Source organism: Episyrphus balteatus, chromosome 4, assembly GCF_945859705.1.
Source record: "Episyrphus balteatus chromosome 4, idEpiBalt1.1, whole genome shotgun sequence".
Taxonomy (NCBI): Eukaryota; Metazoa; Arthropoda; class Insecta; order Diptera; family Syrphidae; genus Episyrphus; species Episyrphus balteatus.
This window is the reverse complement of record NC_079137.1, coordinates 10,365,570-10,382,720: the sequence shown is the minus strand read 5'-3', so window position 1 is coordinate 10,382,720 and position 17,151 is coordinate 10,365,570. Positions and strand designations below refer to the sequence as shown.

General features: G+C 31.0%; 1 protein-coding gene across 3 annotated transcripts in view; it reads right to left on the bottom strand.

The window, feature by feature from the left end:
• LOC129919457 (protein Lilipod) overlaps nucleotides 1–17,151 on the bottom strand; it is a 147,200-nt gene that overhangs the window by 28,925 nt on the left and 101,124 nt on the right. For all 3 annotated transcript variants that reach the window (XM_056000332.1, XM_056000333.1, XM_056000330.1), the window contains 4 exons: nucleotides 4,509–4,633; nucleotides 4,292–4,431; nucleotides 2,573–2,803; nucleotides 2,232–2,300 (listed from right to left, as the gene is read on the bottom strand). In XM_056000332.1, the coding sequence (XP_055856307.1) occupies nucleotides 2,232–2,300; nucleotides 2,573–2,803; nucleotides 4,292–4,431; nucleotides 4,509–4,633 (565 nt within the window). The remainder of the gene's footprint in view (nucleotides 1–2,231; nucleotides 2,301–2,572; nucleotides 2,804–4,291; nucleotides 4,432–4,508; nucleotides 4,634–17,151) is intronic.

The window sequence follows — 17,151 nt, the reverse complement described above, 5'->3', positions numbered from 1 at the left end:
CAAAAAGACTATTAAATATTTACAAAAATTAGAGATGCTTTATATAACTAACTGAATCCAAATGGTACGTTTACAAAAATCAACAAAACTTTTTTGGTAAACAATTGTTTCGATGATCTAAAGACTTGGTTCTACTGAAAAATATTCTATTACCCATTTCTGTAAATGAAAATTCAATTTATAAAAATGCTTTAAATTTTCATATCTTGGAAACACAATCATGTGGATTGATGAATTTTTGGATGAAGAAAACGTTTTATGAGTTATTAAGCTTAGGAAGAATTCAAAAGTTAAACTTGGGATTTGATTCGGAATTAAAATCTTAAAAAGTTGAACACTTTAAATGGATTTGAATGTTTATTGGATTGGCGTTTGCTGTTGCTACTTTGTGTTTTCTTGGAGAAGTTTATATTTTTAAGGTAAAAAATGGCTAAGCATAAACCAAAAGAAAGTTTTGTATTGATGTTTGTTATTTATTAACAGAAAAATAAATAAATTTTAATTGTGTTTTCTTGAAAAATGCTAATGTCTTGTATATGGTATTCAACCTGGGGTTCTGGGTTGGAACCAGAAGAGCAAGTTCATGTGTAACCAAAATTTCAAGCCATCTTTCGACTTCAATATTTGGTAAAGTTCGGTTTAGCGAACTCAATTGAACTTTCTTCAACGCGTCGGCATCAACAACTTATCAAGAAAATTCTTGATGCTTTTTTTTGATATTTGCGCAACAGTTTATGAAATTTTGCAATAATGAACAATTGACATTTTAAGTGATGCTTATTGTTTGCGTTTATGAACGTGCTACAAGAATGATCGCAAATCATCTATGCAGTGATGCGTTTGTGAATTTACACTTTTCTATAATTTTTAATAAGACACGTCCATCAGTTTACCCTTGAGCTCAATTTCGGACGTACCGTCAAATACAGAGATTCTTTTTTTAGCCGCACCACGCGAATGTGGAATATATTACCCGCCTCTGTTTTTCGCTGCCATTTTAATGTCCAGAATTTTAAGACTAACGTGCATCGGTTTCTCCTTTTAAATCCCTATTTTCCTGAAGCTCGCACTGTGTTTAACATAATAAGGATATTCAACTTCTTTTAGTGTGCGTAAAATGTATTTAAAAAAATGTATTACGTCCTTAATGTCGTCCATAAAGAGAGCAAACAGAAGGAGACAGCCTTGACAAGCGAGTATTTTAAAAACACTGTTTCAATCCAGGTATTCCCGCTTGAAAAAAAGATTTTGAGGATACTTTCTTACAAGTCGACTTTCGCCGTCGACTGCAGTAGAACTTAATGATGCACAGATACAATTTTGAAGTAATCAGAGACTTTATAGGAATTTTATCATCACGTTCCTGCTTTATCTGGTATGTGGTAGACATGAACAGGACAATGACATGAACCTTCTGGGTTGCATTGGTTGACAAACTATTCAAGTGACGTTCTATCGAGTATACAACCAACAACGCTGGAAATTGGAGGAGAAGATTCAACGACGAGCTATACAGAGTTTAGGATGTCATCTACATCTCAATAATGAACTTTTCATTTATCAGCTATCCAAAAACGAAGAACCAATAGCTAACTTATAACTCTCAAGCATTCTAGTGGCACATAAGTCTTTTAAAAACAATGAAACTTCAATTTTTTGTGGAAATTTCTAATTAAACGTACATTTTGATGTTCGAAGTCGATAACGTTGTTACTTTACGATATGAAATAGGCCACTGATCAGAAAGCTTAAACTACAATAAAAAGGATTGATAATAATTGAACGAGTCCTTAGGTCAAAGACAAACCAAAAATTGTACATTTATTTCCATATTTCGATTTGTAACATAAAATCATCATCACACAAATGCTTCCGTTTAATATCCCTAGGTGGTAATTTCCGAATAGAAACAATTTATTTGGAATTTATGTATGATGTTACCCTAAATACGTCAAACTTAATAATACTCATCAGCCTTTTATTACATTTCTTTCATATGAATACCTAAATAAATGTGTTTTATCAAGAGTAGATTGTATATTATCACATTATGTTAATTGTATCCAATATATTGTTACACACACGTCTAACCCCAAAGAGGTACTTTTTTTTTTGTCAATTAGTTTGACCTGAACTACTTTTTCACCCTTTCAAAACCAACACTCATTAGAATGGAGGCATACAAAAGACCAATGAATAAATAATTAGATTTTTAATGAGAAAGAACTTACCCAGTAAAAGTAACACACCCAGGAATGAGACACAGGAGTATAAAAATGGTAAATGAACACTCCCAAGATCTGCAAAAAATAAAAGAGGGGAAAATGTTATAAAAAACAATAATCAACAAATAGTCCGTACTTCCGTAGATTGCAAGTTCCTGGTGGTGCATCTTTGTGCTAAAACACACTCACAAAAAGCAACAACAATAACAAATTGCAACAAGAACGGAAGTAGGCACAACTACAAGGTTTGAAGGTTCATTCAATAGAAAATCACGAAGCATAATAGGTCAAGAATCTATAATATGATTCTACTCAATATGGTTTGTGTTTGATTGTTTTATACTTACTCAACAGTGATAGAAATCCAATTTTCTCTGGATCCATTACAGCTGAGAGGACGTAGGTTAATCCAAGTACCACAGTCGCCAATAAACTAAAGACAGTAAATGTCTCATAGGCACGGGCTATGACTCCCTTTTTGTGACCCGAGAATCCAGTCGATTCGGAAAATAAATACGCAAATGGCAGAAATACGAAGAGTGATAAATTGGAAAATAGGAATACGTGGTTCCAGAGACCTGAAAGAATAGAGAAAAAATGTATTCATTAATTTTTTTTTTGTCATGTATAAATTTTGTTGAGAAATTGACAAAATTAAGTAAATTTCATGGTGACGAGGGAGGATGGAAGAGAAATTGACATAGCTTAATGGACTAACTAATGAAAAAGTGTTCAAATAAGAAACCAAGCTGGTACGTTACTATGAAAGAATAATAATAGTAATTTTAAAGATTCGATATCCTGGAGTATAAATTGGAATAAATAGAAATAGAATTTTAAAAGAAATCGAATTTTAAAACAGTTTGGTACTGAATACATATACATGTATATACACAAAACATACGATTTAAAGAGTTGTTAAGTCTTCTAAAGAATTATTTAGCTCAAATTAAAAGGTTTTAGATGTTTGAGGTGCTTTCTTCTGAAAATTATGAATGTGTACAGGTGGTTTAAATTTTGCCAAAAAGCTGATTGATTTGTAATGATGGCGCTAAAGAACGCTCTCTGTTCTGTAAATATTGGAAGAGACTCAACAAAAACATTCGAAACGATCAGAGGTATGTGGCAGGGTGGCGGGCGTACTGTCACGTAGTTACTTAAATATTGTTTTTGCAAGGATAGTGCGCCGTGAGTGTTCCGCACTATCAACACACTGAAATCATCCTTAAAAATTCATAAAATTTCTAGGATTTGCTTATGATATCGACCTAATGGGAAGAGCGAAGGAAGGTGTTATTGGTTCTTATGCGCTCATGAAATCAAGTAAGTTTTTTCATAAATGTGGAGAAACATTTGAGACATTTGTTGTGGTAATATTATCGCTGCCGGGCTTAATTTTGAATCTAATCCACAAATATCCTTAAAAAAAAACATGGAAACAACATAGAACATGGACAACAATGGGCACGTGTCAAGTTGAAAAACTCCAAAAATTGATATTAAGTTGTTTATCAGTTAAGCCCTTATAAGAAACTAATTAAAAATTCGATTCAGAGTTCAATGACTCAATTATGCCTTGTTGTAACAATTTTAAACTTCAAATTGATAAAAGAAGTAAAGATTAGAATAAAAAACCGAACTCAGTGGTAAACTAAAGTAAATTTTAGATATTTAAGGCTAAAGACCATGTGAATGTCTAACAAAACAAATTTTGTATTATTAAACTACCAAATGATCTACAAAAAATTTAATTAGCCAACAAATTTACATAAATCAACATCGATTCTTGATGACTTTCCTAATCTTATTTTACAATCATTTCGCTTCATTCTACATACATAATCGAATTAATTTGTACAAAAGCAAGGAACTTAAAACAGTGCCAATTCCATTAAAAAAGTCAAACAGTCTCGAACCATAGAATAGAAAGAAGACCCATTTAATATAATTAAAAACGTCATGTCACCAATAGATAGATAATTTTTTTTTTTCAATTTCTTAAACAATCTTCAAATCAAAATCAGCAAGCACAACTAAACACAACAGCAAACAAAAATGTCACTCACCTTGGATTAATGAGCTGTTTAGCCATTTAACGTAATAGCTATTTGGGTACAACAGCAAAACTTCATTGCTAGCTATTGAAATGGGCAAAAGGAGGGCAGCTCCAACAGCAATTGCAAGTGAAAAAGTACATAACCATGAACTGCAAATAGAAGAAATAAATAAATTTATTCGAATACTCAAGAGAGTAAGTAATGAAGCGGCACGATATAAACTTACCTTATCCGATAGACAAGTATCTCATCCTTATCATTTGAGAATAGATCTTCGCGGTCGTTTCGGCGAAAACGTACAATCAATGCATATGACGAGGAATAAAGTAGCATCAGTAGTAGGAGGAAAATCTGGAAAATTAAAGCAAAAGGAAATACATAAATAAAATAATTAATTAAATTGCCTGACAGGCGGCTAGCGGCGATATGTAGGAGAGTAGGAAAATTTTATTTTCTTCATGTTGCGCATGAAGGCTTCCCTGTGGGAGTGGTGCATTATTTAATGGGAATTGTATAGACGTTCTTAAATTAGAAGAATGCTTTAGTAAATTAAAGCGAACACAGTTGAAGGATTTCTTGTAATTAGGCGAAGATAAATAATTGGAAAGAAAATCAGTGTAGGAGAACGATGGATTTAATTGAAAAAAAAAAAACTAAAATATCTAAAGGAGATAGTTCTATCTGAATTCCAAAAAAAAAAAAAATATGTGGAAAAAGCTGAAAATTAGGGAAGAGAGTTATGTTATTTTTTAAAAAAATAAATAGAGAACCATGTAAGTCTCCGGACGTCCATAATACTGGAGTAATGTCTAGCTTCCATCGCAATATGTCTATCTGGTTGATTGATCTGATTACAAACGCATACTAGCTATGACAATTTTTTTGTCCCTCATCAAATTCAACTAGCCTGATTCTGTTATCGGACGTGTTGTCGTGTTGGCTACGCTTTTTGACTGTGCTTCCAAAGACGCCTTCTTTTTTGCGGTATCGTCGTTCTCTTCCGTACAAATAAGGCTTGTGTTGTCGAATTTAACCTTGATGCGTTTCATGATCATACGCTTGGTGATGCAGTTAAAACTCACGAAATTCTTCCTCAGACTGCCGCCAGCAACGAATCCGCATCCAAATGTGCGCTATTGGCGATAGCAGTCGCTGAAGTATAATATCTATCATGGGGCTTCAATTTTCTCTTGTCAGGCTTTTCCCAACATATTTCTTGGATGGCAGTTATACCTAATTATTCGGCTGCAAGTGGGCGATTAAGGGACCTAACTTTTCACATTGAGAACCGAAATTCATTGTCCTTATTTCGTTTGTAGGGCTTGCATCAGTTAATCCGTCCGTTTCCGAGGCTTGTCGCTGTTGCAAAGGTTCCTCCTAGTGCTGGGCAATTACCTATACTGTAGTACCTCCAACCGGGGAGGGCCAAGCCGCTCCTTATAAGCTTTAGCGATGAATATGTCAAAGTAGCATATACAGCTGTGTTCAAAATAAAAGTAGTGCCTGCAACAAAATAACATTTGTTATATTTACGGTGCTTCTATGGTTAAAAATTTAATTTCTTTGATGTCAAAGTTTGTAACGGTCAATTACTAATAAATGTATCGTAATTTTAAAGTGGAAAAGAAGGTGCCAAATAATTTTTCAATGATTTTTGGTTGTTCTTTCGAATTTGACCTGTTCAAAATAATAGTAGTTAAAGTTATTTTTTAAGAATTTAAAAGCGGTTTATAACTTAGAATATTTATTTTTGGTTTAAAAGTAAGTACTCATATAATTTGAATAATTTTTCAACAAAAAACGATTTGTTTCGGTTTTAATCTATTTAAAGTTCGAAAAGCAAAACACTGCAGTTCGGATAACGGAAACTTATACGAAAGCTGCTTGAAGAAGGGAAAACCTACTTGGAAATTCAAGTTTATATTAGGATGCTCCCCTACAATGGTAGCCAATGCAATAAAGTCAACGAAAAACCCGAAACGCGCGGTAGAAGAAGAAAAAAGACCGCCGTAGATGACAGGAGTAATGTCCAGACGAGCAAAGTTGAGCCTTCTGCATCGTTGTTTCACATCCAGAAGGCTTTAAGCCTGGATTACAGTGCAGTGAAAATTCGGAGGCGAATGTTAAACACTAATTTGTACGCTTGAAGTCCACGAAAAGTTCAGCGAAAAATGTTAAAAAGCGTATCCAGTTTGTAAAAGACCACATAAACTGGCCAGCAAAGTAATGGCGTAACATATTGTTTACTGATGAGAGCATATTTGTCCCCTTTGGTGGTACTGGATCTCCAGAATACGTCCGACGTCCACCCAATACGGAATATGTTCTAAAGTATACGACGGAAACAGTTAAACATGGAGGGTCGAAAATTTAAGAATTTAAACATATTTCTTTGTTAACAGCGGAACTTTTCGTGGACTTCAAGCGTACAAATTAGTGTTTAACATTCGCCTCCGAATTTTCACTGCACTGTAATCCAGGCTTAAAGCCTTCTGGATTTGAAACGACGATGCAGAAGGCTCAACTTTGCTCATCTGGACAATACGCCTATCATCTACGACGGTCTTTTTTCTTTTTCTACCGCACGTTTCGGGTTTTTCGTTGAGTTTATTGCATTGGCTACCATTGTAGGGGAGCATCCTTATATAACCTTGAATTTCCAAGTAGGTTTTCCCTTCTTCAAGCAGCTTTCGTAAAAGTTTCCGTTATCCGAACTGCAGTGTTTTGCTCTTCGAACTTTAAATAGATTAAAACCGAAACAAATCGTTTTTTGTTGAAAAATTATTCAAATTATATGAGTACTTACTTTTAAACCAAAAATAAATATTCTAAGTTATAAACCGCTTTTAAATTCTTAAAAAATAACTTTAACTACTATTATTTTGAACAGGTCAAATTCGAAAGAACAACCAAAAATCATTGAAAAATTATTTGGCACCTTCTTTTCCACTTTAAAATTACGATACATTTATTAGTAATTGACCGTTACAAACTTTGACATCAAAGAAATTAAATTTTTAACCATAGAAGCACCGTAAATATAACAAGTGTTATTTAGTTGCAGGCACTACTATTATTTTGAACACAACTGTATAAGTTGTTCATTAAATAGTTCATTCTGTCATGAACTGTAGACGTCAGCGATTTCATCAAGGACTTTAACGATGTTATCTTCGGTCTACAACAGCTTGATTCACTCGAGCCACGGATCCATTTTAATATTCTGTCGTTGATCCAGTGTCAATATTATTTGTTTTGAAGTTTAAATTCCCAACAATTATGTCACACCCGTGACATTTTAAATCTTTTATGAAAATAAACGAAGCTCTACCTAAAGACACATAAGTTACATATTAATATCATATTTTAACTGCGATGGACTATGAAACCAAACGTCTGGAATCGTATCCCAGCCTCCACCACTTTTAACATTTTTTTTTTCTGAGGTACTGCCGGCCGCTGGCAAGGAATTGACAAAGCCTCTACGAGTATCATTGTGATGGAAAACTGCATTTTTTAGTTAGTGACTAGGAGTTGCTCCTTCGTGGGTCACCCAAAGTCACGAATTTATTCATTTATTTATTTTATTTCTAGATATTGTAGCGCAAAATATTAAATGTTATAATTTTCAGTTATAAAATATTGGAAATCCAAATATATCATTTACAAATGGATATACCCTTTTCAAATCTAACAAAACCACAATCTTACTAAATCAAAAGGCAACTTGATATAATTATAAATTAAATTGAATAGTCAGTCATAGACTGTTAAGTTGTTTCAGTCTCTGTTATTGCATTTTTTTTTCTGATGATGATGAAAGTCAATAACCTCAATCACGTCAACATACACAACAACCAGTGTCTATTTTTATGAAGGCAAAGCATTATAATAAAATTAAGTTCGTTGCTACTCTTTACATACACCCACCCACTAGGCCACCACTGCTCGTGGAGGCATACATTCCCTGGGCAAATTTTATATTTTATTTTAAGGTTGAATATTTATAAAATTCAATAAAGAAATTGCCTTCCTTCTTTGGTTGCTTGCACATATTCTGAAGTGTAAAGGCCTATTATAGGCTTCACATGGGTGTGATAATCCACAAGTTCGCGCAACTACTAATTTTCACCGTTTCGTCAACGACATCAATAAATTACTCATATATGATGAATTCGAAAGACGATTTAAAAACAGCTCTCTGCACGTTGCATTCCAAATGCATTCACGTTTTTTTTGTACGTTTGTTCGTATCCAATGAATGCGGCGATTTGGTGTGTGCACATAGTCAAAGAGTCAAATAGTCATATTATATTGTCTACCATATGGCTGGCATGGTTATAAGGTGGAGTTTTTGTTTGATAGTTTTTTAGGTTTGAATTTCTTTTGTTTGACCTATAGTTTGGTTGTGTTCCGCAGTTCCGCATTTGTTTACAAAATTAAACTTACAAACGATGTGTGTAGATTATTTTTAGACTTTTGTATAGAAAAATTGAAATAAAAGACCGAATCGACAGAGCTTTTATATGTAATGAATCTTTATTTAAATTTTTAAATGGAAATCTATTTTTGTGATATGGCATTTTATGATTTTATATTCCCACCCAGTAATTTGTTGCAAATTATACATAGTTTCTGGGAACGCGGTCTTAAAATAAAGAATACATATTTAAATTTTTGAACAGAAGATGCAACAAAGAGAATGTCGAATCTAATTGAAATACTATCGGTTACAAGGTCCATAAAAGTTTTAGGAAAAAAAGTTTTTTTTTCAAAACTGACAGAAATTTTGACTCATTATACTATTGTTGGTCCCTTAAAAGTGTTTTTATGCAAAATTTATAATTCAGTTTCAAATTTTATTTAAAAAGGCTAAAAATTTAATTTGTACGAAACAAATTATGAGAATGAAAAAGTGTCTTTTGCCTAAAAATGCATTTTTTTATAAATAATTTCCAGCAATGACGATATTTGTTTATCAGGGGTTTTTAACTTTTATTGGTTCAGTTATAATATTTTTATCTTTTCCAATGAAAACAAATTGTTTTCGGCTCTTAATCTTTATTAAATCTTATCTTTTTCTTTTAATCTTGCAAGTTTCAGGTAGCCATGACAACGAAGTTAGTTTTACTTGTTTCCAAATTTAGAATTCCACTAACCTTAATATTATTAGGTGCTTATCATATTATCTGGGCTATTCCATAATGATAATATTTCCGAATGATGAGAACTTGTTGAACTTTGTACATTCACAATACGCAAGTGTTTTTGTATTTTTTTTTTGTTTACTTTGTCGGTGATTCGCAACAATGTTTGACCTTTGTTCAGCAATAAATAATATTTTTATTGTAAATGGTCAACAAAAAGAAATACATGAATTAATTTTGTTTATATCACCGTCAATGCTTTGTATGAAGATTAACAATCGTATATAGTCAAGAAATGTTCTATTAATGAATGAATCAAAGATTTAAGAACAGTGCAGTATACTCGATTAATCACGTTTGTTATTATTGTGTTCAGCATTGTTAAATGTTTGGGCCAGTTTGGTTAGATTTTTTTATGCTTTTAACATTTCGTTATTTCTTTCTTTTTTTAAATTTGACAAGTTTATGCTGGTAAAATTTCTTTTTTCTTTTTTTATAAGATAAGTTCCGTGGAAAATTGGGGACAAAATAATAAGTATATTTGTAAAACCTTTAAAATAATTTAGGGGAAACTAAGTTTTTAGGTGTAATTTTTTTAATTAATTAATTTAGATAATTTTTAAAAATTTTGTTTTTGAGGTATGCTAAGGGCAAGAAAAAAGAATAATTACATATTCGTTGTTTTTTTAATTTTTCTGACAGAGACAGAGTTTTTGTTTCTTTTGAGGCGAATCAAGCAATTTTTTGATTAATTAGGAGTAGAAATAGATATTTTGACAGATTCCGCTACGAAAAGTTTTTTGTTCGCTACAACTACTACTACTTTTTCCCAAATCTACATTTTGGGCCTAAAGTCGATTCCGAAATTTCAATTTGCACTTTGGTTGGGCCATTTTGAGAAAGAAGTAATGAGGTTTTATTGAATAAAATGCTTGTCAATTGTTATCGAAAAATAAAACAGGTATGCTCTTTTGTACACAAAAGTATTTACTAGTAAAGTTCTATAACGGCTTTATTTCGACACGAACGATTAGGTCAAAAGTTTTTTGTACTATACAAATCGGAATACTTTTTGCAAAAAATGTAAAATTTTCTAGAAATTTCTGTATTTGCCTTCTTTCAGCTTCTGATCTATTTGGAGAAATAATTTTATTTACTAGGGTACATTCAATTATCCCTTTTACTATCATTATTATCAATTAATATTTTCAGCAAAAGTGTTTCTTTAACAAACTACCGATCAGCAATCGCATCAATGTGAGCTGCATAAGCATTGCAAAGAAGCAGTAATGCGGAATCTTTGCTCAAATTTGAACTTTTTGAATTTAATCAAAACTGAACATTTATACTTCTAATACAATACATAGGTTCACGACCACGACTAAGAAATTTCCGTACCCTATACGTACTATTTGATTTTGTTTTTAATGACCATCAGCTTTATCTATGCCATAACTAATCAAAATTTCGATTTTTGTTCTTTTTATAATCTCATTTTATTATTGGAAACAAATGTGCGTTTTTGTTATCAAAAATTAAAAAAAAAAACACTTGCAAGAAAAAGATACTTATCAAATTGAAAAGCTGCAATTTTACAAAGCTTTAGGCATTTATAATGACACAATATAAACGTGTCGCTATTTTTGTTTTGATATTAAAATATAACTACGTGTTAAAATTTGGTTTTTTTGATTATTTCCAAAAATCAACAAATGGCATTGAATGCTTTTCTTTAAATTTATATTTTAAAGTGATTAATGGTTTTTGTTTTATCAACCAAATCCATAGATCAGTAACATTGAATTTCTTAGTTAATTAATGACCGGTACTTTTGATTATTTTAGGTTCAAACAATTTTAAAAACAATGTCATGTCTGATTCTTTTATGTTCTTTCACTAAGCTTGTGGTTGAAGAGTAAGTGATTTTTTTCGAACGTACGTGTTGGAATAGGTTTTTCTTCATAAATGCGTCCGCTATAACTGATATTCAATTCTTATTGTGTTGATTAATATCGACATAACAATGGTTGATCGCTTTGAAAGCAACCCCAGGTTTGAGAACTTCTTTATTTTTTGTTTCTAGCCAATTAAACTGAACAATTCTAAAGCTTGTCAATATAACTTAAAACGTGTCGAATTTATTGGACAATATTTCATGCTTGGAAGCTCTGTTTAAAAATCCACAATAATATTGTTTTTGCACCTACTTTATTATACGTTTTAAATTAATTTCATATTTAAACAGGTGCTGTTATTTTGAGTAAACACAAAAACTCAATGAATATGGAACAGACTTTTGTATATGAAAAACGATCCAAGTTCATTAATGTACGTCATTTTTATGGTTTGTAGTCTTAATGATGCCAATTCTTACTGCCACAGTGAAATAAATATTTACATTAACTTTTGTTTTTTTTTTTTTTTTTTTTGCAAATGGTTACTACTTACTGCCTGTAGTCTTCTATGGAGATGGCTGAACTTTTGTTTTTACTTTTTCTGTGTATTTATTCTTAATAATAATATCTCTATTGTTGATTTTTCTTCTTTTTTTTCTAATTTCCTGATGTGTAAATATTATTGTATAGGAAATTATAAGATTTCAGCCAGCAGCAGAAAACCACGTCAGTTTATTTATGACGTGATTCATATTATATCAGTCAGTCAGATAACATTGGTGTTATGCATAATATTTCCTACAATGAATGCTGTAGACATAATATCTATATGATGAGAAGATCCAAGTTTTATTTCTGACCCCACTTTTTGAAATCTTCAATAAAGACACTCGAGTTAACAGAAAATACTCCAAGAGGGTTAAATCTGGTGATAAAAGTTACGTAAGAAAAAACTTGCGATAAAACAAGTGTAAACTAATATTGTTCTTTTTCAAAAGACACATTTGAAGAAAAAAAGTAATTTCATCAAGAGCGGCTCTCGGTTTGAACAATGCACTGTCAATGTAAAAAAAATTGAGTTCTTGCATTTTTTATTACTCTTAACAAATTTGATCGTTTATAACGATCAGGAAAATGAATGAGGAAAAAGTTTCAAATAGATATTTTGTGATGTTTTCATTCGAGTAGAAACAGAAATGCTATAGCAATCAATTACATACATATGACTCAAAAAATTTTTTGTGAAAAGAAAATTTTCAATGGAACTTTTATTTTTTGCTTATTTGTTTTCCTGATGCAAATATATTTTCGTGCCAGCTGATTGACAAAATGAAACAAATCATTCCTCTGAAGAGTTTCCCTTTTTTTCTGTTCCAACGTAAACGAAAAATTTTTTCGGCTGTAAGTCAATCAGGAAATGAAGAGGGTAGGATGATTATGTGGCTTGACAACAGACATAATTTTTCCTGATCGCTATAAACGACCATAAAGAAAAAATATTCAATATGAAATTGTTTCTTTTTTCCTGATTACTTTAAACGTTGCAAAACTAAATGATAGAATTTATACTCAATGGTTTAGTATACAAGCAACTCAACTCATAGTTCATTGGGACGAAATTATTTTCATGAAAACTATAGCGCAAATCAGAATAGTTTTCAAAACTAGGTGAGAATTGTTGACGCTCGTTTTTTAGACCCCACAGAAGTGATTCACTATCTTTCTGTAGGTTTTGCAACCTTCCAAAAAGGGGAGATGTATACCATTTAATGGGGATATGATTTTTTAGAAAATCAGGGGAATGCATTGGAAGTAATCGTTTTTAACAATTAAAGAAGTAGTAGACATTCTGAATGGAGCCAATTGGAAATTGCTGTACAGCTATTTTACCTTAGATATTTTTTATATAGAAAACAATTTATTGAAGAATAAACTAGAAAAATGTTATGTTACAAATCATTCAAATAAAATGCACTACAGCTACAGCTTCGCACGTACTTGCTTCGGTAGTGCAAAGTGCCCATATATTAGACTAACAATTAAAGCTTTTGGTTAAGTTATTACAAGAAAAGGAAAAAAACAAAAAATTATAATTATTTTTTATTTTCTTCAAAACTTCTTTTGAAAATTTGAATATATTAAATTCTTAAAAATAATAAGAAATATCAATTTATAAATTTTGCCCAAAATTGTTTCATCCCTTGATGAAATAGACGAGATTAACTTAAAAATATGTATACTTTGGTAATAAACTGCAGTGCCTTAATTTCGGTTAATTGATTTTGTTTAGAAAAACTAAAAACACATTCTGAGACCATTACGTAAGAAATCGTAAAAGCCAGAAAATTGCAATACCTCGAACACGTTATATGGGAGATGCATTAAAAATAAGTTATTAAAAAAAAAGACTCTTGGAAATCAAATCCAACCATCCGTTTACTCCCTAGCTCAATGTACAGAAGGACGTATAAACTGACGGACGGCATGACGAAAACGACTTTTTTGAACTTCTCAATCATTGTATACATGATTGTAAAAACTAAATATAATCAAAATGTATGATGAAATAAATTCAATTACTTGTTAACAAAACATATAAATAATCATTTAATATCTTTAACTTTCATTTTTATTTTTATAAAACTTGAGGATCAGTATCCGTAAATTTATGGTATCAAATACTCAGTTATTTTTAACTACATAAATGCAAAATAAAACAAGGAAACCGCAAATAATATTTTGATAACAATATATTTTTGAATATTTTTTAAAGTAAGTTTAATGCCCTTTCCTTCACTTTCTTCAGCATCATCATTCTTACAAAAAAAAAGCACATTTTGAAATCTCAATGTAATGGGAGTCTCATCGTTTGAAGCCAGAGGTTAAATAAATTAACATCAGAATTTTTTGTTAATCATATACATAATTTTTATCTTACTTGTTACAGGTGTAACTACTCGTTTTATAGAGACACCACTCGTTTCGCTATAAATAACGTAACTTTAACTCTATAAGCAAAAAAGTGGCAAGATAACACAAACGAAAATCGTTTTTTAATTACCATGAAGGTCCATTTTATGATATTCATGATTGTTGCTGTGATACACATGTCAAACTATAATAATAATAACAACAACAACAACCAAAATAATTCAATTACACGCGAGGAGTTATCTAAAATAAATGTTAAACATATATTTTTAGTTTGTACATCGTAAACAACAAATACGAAAAAAAAAAGCTCTCGGACATACATACGAGAATGAGTAGGTACATATTCGTATACATGAAAGTTGGTCAGCTAATATATTCAATATTGTTTATATTTTGTTTTTGTTTAGATTGGCAAAAAATGTAAACAAAAATAATAAACACGAACATAATACGGTCGAAATGTAAAGCCTGCTATAGTCAATCAGGCAGAGGGACAGACAAGCGTGGGAAAAAAAACAATGATACTCAATTTAATTTCGAATAAATTGCAATTCAGATTGGCTTTTTTTAAATTTATATTTAATGATGAATGAATGTTAAGGTAGGGAAATTTCAACACTAAGCGATTCTTTTGAAAAATTATATTTAACACCGACTGTGGGGTATAAGAGAGATTTTACATATAAACATAGATGTACATATGTTTACCTATACCAACATGCAAACATGCTATAAAAAAAAAGAACTTAACACGACTTCTCTTCGTTCGAATGAAAGTGAAATCGAATTTATTATTATTATTTGTTGTTTATGTTAGCAATACGAGAGATATCTTTGAATGGGAGACACGTGAATATGAATAAATAATTATAATAAAAAAAGAAAAGAAATAAGGTGGAAAATGAAGAAGACAAAGTGATCTGGTAAAATCTTAATAATTGTGTTTTGTTTTTACTTTTTTCCTTCTTTTGAAGAAGGGGCAAAAATATTTAATCTAAAAGATAGAGATAATAATCATAAAAGAAAGGTATTTTCAATTCAAAATTGTTTAATCTATACTACTTATATATATAAATATATGTATAAATATTTGAAGATAAAATGATGATACCGGATAAGCAGGAACGCAACAATAATTTGAGAAGAGTCATTAGTCTACAGATAACAAAAATTAAAATATTCTATTGACCTAAATCGTTGAATTATAAGTCATCACTTGCGAATTTATAATCCACGCTAGTAGACAAAGTTCACAAATTAAAAAGAAGTGGATCCTAATTCCATAACACTTTAAATCTTTAATCACAGTATAGACACTTTCCGATAAAAAACCTTGCCTTCCTGAGAGCTGAAGAAACTCTCAAAAGACTAACGAATTTTCTTGAGCAGAACTGAACGCCAAAAATGGAGTTGAAGTTAAGAACTGTTACGACCAATTTTTCAGTGTACGGTTAGGTTAATTCAGATTTAGGTAGTAAATCGTTCAAATTAATTTCCCACAACTAAACTCAAGAAACGGTTTTCAGAAGGAAATGAATATATTAGTGCCCAACAAACTCATATAGGGGAAGTGGGAGCAAGACCGACTATGAGACAAGACAGTTTTTGTACTATGTTGTATGAAAAAATAAAATTGACAAAACTTGTGGCTTCGGGTATGATCGGTCATGTCTGTTAATATGAGCAAGTTCGGTTCAAAGTTACGGTTAATTTTGTGATTTTTCATCAAATTCTTATTGTTCACGTGAAATAATTAAAAGTTTAAACTTTTTCTTTTTTTTTAACAACTTCACTGTCCAATGAATCATTTGTGATTCATGAATTGTATTTTTTCTCATGTTTCCTACGTTCATGAATCATATATGATTCAACATTATTACTAAACGAATATTATTCTACGTCCCCATATAAACTTGTAGAAAAACATCTCTACGTTCTTGTTTGGAAAAAAACATCAATATCACGTCCTATGAATCATATTTGAACATAAATTATTTTTTGTACGGCGTTTACAGCGTCCATGAAGCATATGTGATTCATGAACATGTATTTTTTAAAACGGATATATTTTATACAAGAAATCAGAGAAATAATTTTAATATCCTTTTGTAGGTTTATACAGCCCCTTAATATGACTGCTTAATATGATTTTTTGTATATTCTAATGAGTAAATTAATTTAAAACGAACAAGAAAATATAAAAAAAATTAAATAAGAATAAACAAGGATTACAAATTATTTGCACTTTTGTGTGCGGCGTTAAAGCATGTTAAGCAGTATGCAATTCCATCTTCACCATAAGGGCACACGGGGCCCGTGCTCAGGGCCCCCATGATCAGGGGGGCCCTGAAGGAACGAAAATTTCTCTCACACATTAATTCTCAAAACATTTTTGTCGGGCAGACCATCTACCAAAAAATTTTAGTTTTTATATGTCAACCAAACAAAGCACCTTATTTTCAAACCAGGAAAATTAGGACTTGTGGACATGAGATTTTTTAGATTTTTGACATAAGTTATAGAATATCCAAATAAAGATAGAAACCAAGAAATTAGCCTATTAGCACAAATTCCAAGATTGTACCAAGATGTTTTTTAGTCCGGACATGAGATTTTTCTAGACTTTTGAGGTATGTTATAGAATGCCAAAACGTAGGTATTGAGCAAAAAAAAATTCTATTAGCATTTATTCCTAGGTTAAACCCTTATTTGACTGGATTAATAGACGACCTGATCATTTCAATCTAATCTTAATTGAGTATTTTTATTACATGTATAATCATTTTTAATGAGACCAACTATAACAATCATCTTATATCGTTTTTGGTCAATAATCATAATTGATTCATAGGACGTGTTCATATGATATGAACACTTACTACGACCATGAATC